Source organism: Oncorhynchus keta, chromosome 25, assembly GCF_023373465.1.
Source record: "Oncorhynchus keta strain PuntledgeMale-10-30-2019 chromosome 25, Oket_V2, whole genome shotgun sequence".
NCBI classification, from domain to species: domain Eukaryota; kingdom Metazoa; phylum Chordata; class Actinopteri; order Salmoniformes; family Salmonidae; genus Oncorhynchus; species Oncorhynchus keta.
The window spans coordinates 22144565-22150642 of NC_068445.1; the positions used below are offsets into that span (position 1 = coordinate 22144565).

General features: G+C 48.3%; 2 protein-coding genes across 5 annotated transcripts in view; both read right to left on the reverse strand.

Annotated features, from left to right (window-relative positions):
• Positions 1-6078, reverse strand: part of LOC127911694 (uncharacterized) — a 100702-nt gene that overhangs the window by 23014 nt on the left and 71610 nt on the right. The gene's annotated exons all lie outside the window — the stretch shown is intronic.
• Positions 1-6078, reverse strand: part of LOC118357868 (transforming acidic coiled-coil-containing protein 1-like) — a 38626-nt gene that overhangs the window by 11676 nt on the left and 20872 nt on the right. For 2 of the 3 annotated variants that reach the window (XM_052478886.1, XM_052478884.1), the window contains exons 3-5: positions 1169-1577; positions 801-836; positions 9-69 (exon numbers count right to left, since the gene is read on the reverse strand). In XM_052478886.1, coding sequence (XP_052334846.1) covers positions 9-69; positions 801-836; positions 1169-1577 — 506 coding nt within the window. The remainder of the gene's footprint in view (positions 1-8; positions 70-800; positions 837-1168; positions 1578-6078) is intronic. The other variant, XM_052478885.1, reaches the window with a different exon arrangement.

Sequence of the window (6078 nt, forward strand, 5' to 3'; positions counted from 1 at the left end):
ACCCTTACCTGTCCGCAGGTGTTCTGTAATGGAGTCTGGTTGTCCAGCTTCTTCACTTTACAGGAGTTCCTGAAGACAAGCACTGAGGTCAGAGCTACTGAGACCAATCCTAACGCTAACCCTACCCAGATCGTAGCTGACCCACCGACCGTGTGTGTGTGTGTGTGTGTGTGTTTCAGTGTGTGTGTGTCAGGGGAAGCAGATAGACCTAAAGGTATAGGATTCCTGTGATATGAGACTGTGTGAGACTGAATCAATGTACTGAGCATATAGAGAGAGTACAGTAGGATAAAAGCAGAGGAAATACAAGAGAAAGCAGGCTTTGAAATCAGCCCTCATTCTGTGCTCTCTCTGTTGCGTTGCTCTGTGCGTCTGCTGCTAAACTGCTCAATTGCAGCAGAAAGCAGATGACAGGCTGTTGCCTAATAGAATAAGAGCAATGTCACCAAACCACTGCACAGAGCATGACTATGCTCATACAGAGAGTATCTGTGAAATTGCTGTCGGGTATTATGAGGTCACCTCTCTCCTTTTCTCGGTATTGAGGTCAGGTAGATGATGTAATTGACTAGCCCCGCCTGGGAGAAGCTGATGACTGCGACAACCTGAGACTGCAGTAGAGAGTGCGGACCAGGGCTGCTCTCTGTAGGATTGTGGTGTAGGAGAACATGCATGGGGGGCAGGGAGAGGAACAGGCAGGGGGAGAGGTAGCTCAACTGGGCAGGGGGAGACAAAGAGTCTGGGGATGTGGTTGAGGCCGAGTGGAGGGCCTACAGAGACATACAGTAAACAGTACTTACAGCGTCATACAGAGGAAACGGACCTGCTCAGCGGTCCTGATGCCACACAGAAAGAGACTCAGAGACAGGTCAGGACAGAGTATGGGGAGACAGGAGAGGGGGTGGGGGGAGGGGAGGGGAGGGGAGGGGAGGGGAGGGGAGGGGAGGGGAGGGGGAGGGGAGGGTCGGGGAGGGTCGGGGGAAGATTGGTTGAGGAAGGGAGAGATAAGATCATGTGATTTTATGCTAAGTGGTCAGTCAGGGAACTGTACTGGTAGAGCCAGGATGGTTAGTTTGGTTCCTTAAACCAGAAGGGGAGGGTGTTAGGACTGAATGATAGGCAACACAAGATACTGTAAGATAAGATGTCTTATAAGAGTGTTACTCACGTGATGCCTGTGCTCTTCCTAGGTGACTGTCTGTCTGAGTCCTCTGGTCTGTCCATTTCAGAAGTCAGGCTGTTGGAGTGAGAGTTGATGTTGCCATTGGGGTCAGAGGTCATAGGAGCGAGATCCTCAAACTCAGCGGGGACGGGGGGGTTGTGGACGGGGAGCGAGGGGGGACGTAGGGCGCGGGGCTGAGGCAGAGGGGACGGGGTGAGACCATCTTCTCCAGGTCTGGAGGTAAACATCAGGTTTAGGTTCTGGTCCAAACCTGCTCTGCTCTGGGAGGGGGAGGGGCTATTGAGGTTGTTCAGGGCATCCTGGACTTCCTGGAGGGAGGCGGGATAAACATCCTGATTGGAGTTCCTGTCCAGAACGGCACGGGGCGTCAGCTGTCCGTCATCTCTGGTGAGGGCTGCAGAGAGGAGAGGCAGAGTCAGTATCTCACGCTGGAGACAAGCAAGACAGCAACCTTTCTTCAAAAGTTTTTTTCAGGGATATAATTTTTAGATTTCTCTGTATCTTGTTTCAGATAATATACTACAGAAAGTGTACATCTCTCTCTCACACTCTCTTCACCAATCCCTCTATAGCTTATCTTTTCTCTAAAGCCTATTCCCTCTCTCTCCAAGCGGTAAATCTGCTGTCATGTTATCAAGAAAAGCAAGACGTTTGTCCTCTTCTCTCTTTTGTGTGTGTGCGTGCGTGCATCTCTATGTGTCTATGTGTGTGTTAGTCTCTCTCCCTTAATGTGCTACAGATTTCCTGCCAGCGTTCTCTCCACCAAGGACACAGTGACCCTGGGCTGTAAGAGCTTCCTGTGTAATCACTATTAGATGTGACTGTGGGGCACTCTCCCATTCTCAGAAACATCTCTGCATTTAAAGTCTTGCTGTAAAACACATTCATAAAATGTGTGGGAGTGCTCCTCAGTCCCCAGTGCGCAGGGTGGAAAACATCTCTGGAATAGGATGGGGCATTGGGTGTATGTATACCAAATGACACCCTATTCCCTACATAGTGCACTATATAGGGTGACATTTGGGACGCATGGTGTCTCATCTTTAAACCCTACAGTGACTCAGACCACTGCAGCTCCACCGCCTCAGTTCATGGCTATTTAAAAGCATGTATGGACTGAGGTATGTTTGAATATCCTCTCACTTCCTGTTAGAACACTCACAATGGCTCCTCACTTCTAGAATGCTAAGAATGGTACCTTACAATGATCCCAACAAACACCTTGTCAAAAGCAAACACTGATACACACACGCACACACACGCACGCACGCACGCACGCACACACACACACACACACACACACACACACACACACACACACACACACACACACACACACACACACACACACACACACACACACACACACACACACACACACACACACACACACACACACACACACACACACACACACACACACACACACACACACACACACACAGTAATACAGTCATGGTTTGAGTACATGTTCAGCTCAGGACCCTGTTGTGTTTAGGACAACCTGCAATGCTGCTAACATGCTTCTGTTCTCTGGGGGCCGGGGCTGCTCATTCCAGTCTGGGAGGGGCTCTAGCCCAGGCCCCTGTCAACCACATTTGAGGGGTTAGGCTCCAGAGAGAAGGCATCGCTGAGCAGTCCTGCCACTATGTCCTGCATGTCTCATTAACATTGGGATACATGCAGCTCTACAGACAGAAGTCAGTGTCCTTGGGTTATTACGTGTGTGTGTGTGCGTGCGCATCAGGGTTGCAGACTCATACTGCTGTACAGTGATCTCGCTGTTACAGAGAAATCCAGCAGATTTCAGGAACACAGAACAATGAGACTACACAGCCATCCACACACGCACGCACACCAACACACACAGACACACAGACACACAGACACACACCCTTGAGATATTGCTCTCTCTTTCTCAGAGAGATAGGGTGTGTCAGATCATCTTTCAATTGTCCTTTCTCAGAGATATCAATAACATGTCACAGTTAAACTGCCCTCTGTGGATGTGTAATACAGAGTCATTATGACAATCCCAAATGTATGCTCTGTCAGAACGAAGAAACGTTCCTTAACCCTAACTCACCAGAATTATCTGGGAGTAGAGCAGGACAACCTCACCCCTGCCCTTTAGAACAGGCCTCACACTGTAGCCTACACCAGCTTCTAAACATTTTAAAGAGATTCTCCGGTACTTTTGTCATCTTTTTAGCCAGAAGTTTGGCTCTTGAGACAAAAGTGGCCCACAAAAATGGCGTACTACGCCACATAAATGCAGACATGTGCACCACGCCATTGCTTTCTCTCTCTCGCTCTGCAGTGTGTGCATCTTGCTAGTAGTAATCCTGCTCATAGATTATGCATGTATGAACTACATACTGACACATCCAGCCCAATGTGGGACGTTTAAAAAATATCTACTAGTCTTTAACAGGGTACCACATTGATGAGAGGGAGAGAGAGTACTTAATATAGAATTCTATAGTAAACTGTAGAATACTGTAGAATACTATACTACACACTATAGTATCCCTTGATCATGTGTAGTACTTACTATATAATGTTGTAGTATACTGTAGTAAATACTACAGTCTGCAAAAACACTACTGTAATTACTATAGTATACACTATTACTTTTATTAATGCAGTACTTCTACTATAGTAAACTGTAAATAGTACAGTATATTACAGTAAAGTCCACAAAAACACTACAGTGAATACTATTGTATTCAACCATAGTATACTATTTTTTCATGTGGGCAGACATCAGACATCTAGTGTTGTTGTTACCATGTAGATTGCTCCCTGAGGTGACGTAGTCAAGTAGACTGTGATTATTCCTCCAGACTGAATTGTCTCTCAGTGAATGTTTTATTTAGGGCACTAACCCAAATATACACAAGCAGCATGTGATTGGCTGCTGTTCTATAAGAGGAGGGGTTGTTATTGTCTACAGAGACAGAGATGTAGTACATTTGGATCATAGAATGCCATCTTCTGATTGCATTGTGTCTAGATATAGTGTCCTACCTTCCGGGTTGGAGCGAGCGGTCGCATTCGCACTTCGCTCTGCAGGAGACTCTGCTAGCTAGCCAACAACTAACAGCTAACAGCTAGCCAACGTCACCACACGTCTACTGATTCGAATTCAATCACCGGTCAGGTAGTATCACATTTTCATTTCATTTCATTACAGTACAACGGTTTGATTTGTTTGATCGTAGCTAGCTACATAGCTAGCTACATAGCCGTCTTTGTTTCAAAGATAATTGTGTAGTCTAGAGCGATTTCCTAGGTTAGCTAGCCAGCTATTGTCGTTCTTTTAACGCAACGTAACGTAAACAACACTGCTAGCTAGCCAGCTAGCCCCCGAATAGTAGCACTGTAGAAACTATTACACTCAACGGAACGACTTGATTAGTGTAGTGTCAACAACGCAGCTACTGCCAGCTAGCCTACTTTAGCAGTACTGTATCATTTTAATCATTTAGTCAATAAGATTCTTGCTACGTAAGCTTAACTTTCTGAACATTCGAGACGTGTAGTCCACTTGTCATTCCAATCTCCTTGCATTAGCGTAGCCTTTTCTGTAGCCTGTCAACTATGTGTCTGTCTATCCCTGTTCTCTCCTCTCTGCACAGACCATACAAACGCTCCACACCGCGTGGCCGCGGCCACCCTAATCTGGTGGTCCCAGCGCGTACGACCCACGTGGAGTTCCAGGTCTCCGGTAGCCTCTGGAACTGCCGATCTGCGGCCAACAAGGCAGAGTTCATCTCAGCCTATGCCTCCCTCCAGTCCCTTGACTTCTTGGCACTGACGGAAACATGGATCACCACAGATAACACTGCTACTCCTACTGCTCTCTCCTCGTCCGCCCACGTGTTCTCGCACACCCCGAGAGCTTCTGGTCAGCGGGGTGGTGGCACCGGGATCCTCATCTCTCCCAAGTGGTCTTTCTCTCTTTCTCCCCTTACCCATCTGTCTATCGCCTCCTTTGAATTCCATGCTGTCACAGTTACCAGCCCTTTCAAGCTTAACATCCTTATCATTTATCGCCCTCCAGGTTCCCTCGGAGAGTTCATCAATGAGCTTGATGCCTTGATAAGCTCCTTTCCTGAGGACGGCTCACCTCTCACAGTTCTGGGCGACTTTAACCTCCCCACGTCTACCTTTGACTCATTCCTCTCTGCCTCCTTCTTTCCACTCCTCTCCTCTTTTGACCTCACCCTCTCACCTTCCCCCTACTCACAAGGCAGGCAATACGCTTGACCTCATCTTTACTAGATGCTGTTCTTCCACTAACCTCATTGCAACTCCCCTCCAAGTCTCCGACCACTACCTTGTATCCTTTTCCCTCTCGCTCTCATCCAACACTTCCCACACTGCCCCTACTCGGATGGTATCGCGCCGTCCCAACCTTCGCTCTCTCTCCCCCGCTACTCTCTCCTCTTCCATCCTATCATCTCTTCCCTCTGCTCAAACTTTCTCCAACCTATCTCCTGATTCTGCCTCCTCAACCCTCCTCTCCTCCCTTACTGCATCCTTTGACTCTCTATGTCCCCTATCCTCCAGGCCGGCTCGGTCCTCCCCTCCCGCTCCGTGGCTCGATGACTCATTGCGAGCTCACAGAACAGGGCTCCGGGCAGCCGAGCGGAAATGGAGGAAAACTCGCCTCCCTGCGGACCTGGCATCCTTTCACTCCCTCCTCTCTACATTTTCCTCCTCTGTCTCTGCTGCTAAAGCCACTTTCTACCATTCTAAATTCCAAGCATCTGCCTCTAACCCTAGGAAGCTCTTTGCCACCTTCTCCTCCCTCCTGAATCCTCCCCCCTCCTCCCTCTCTGCAGATGACTTCGTCAACCATTTTGAAAAGAAGGTCGACGACATCCGAT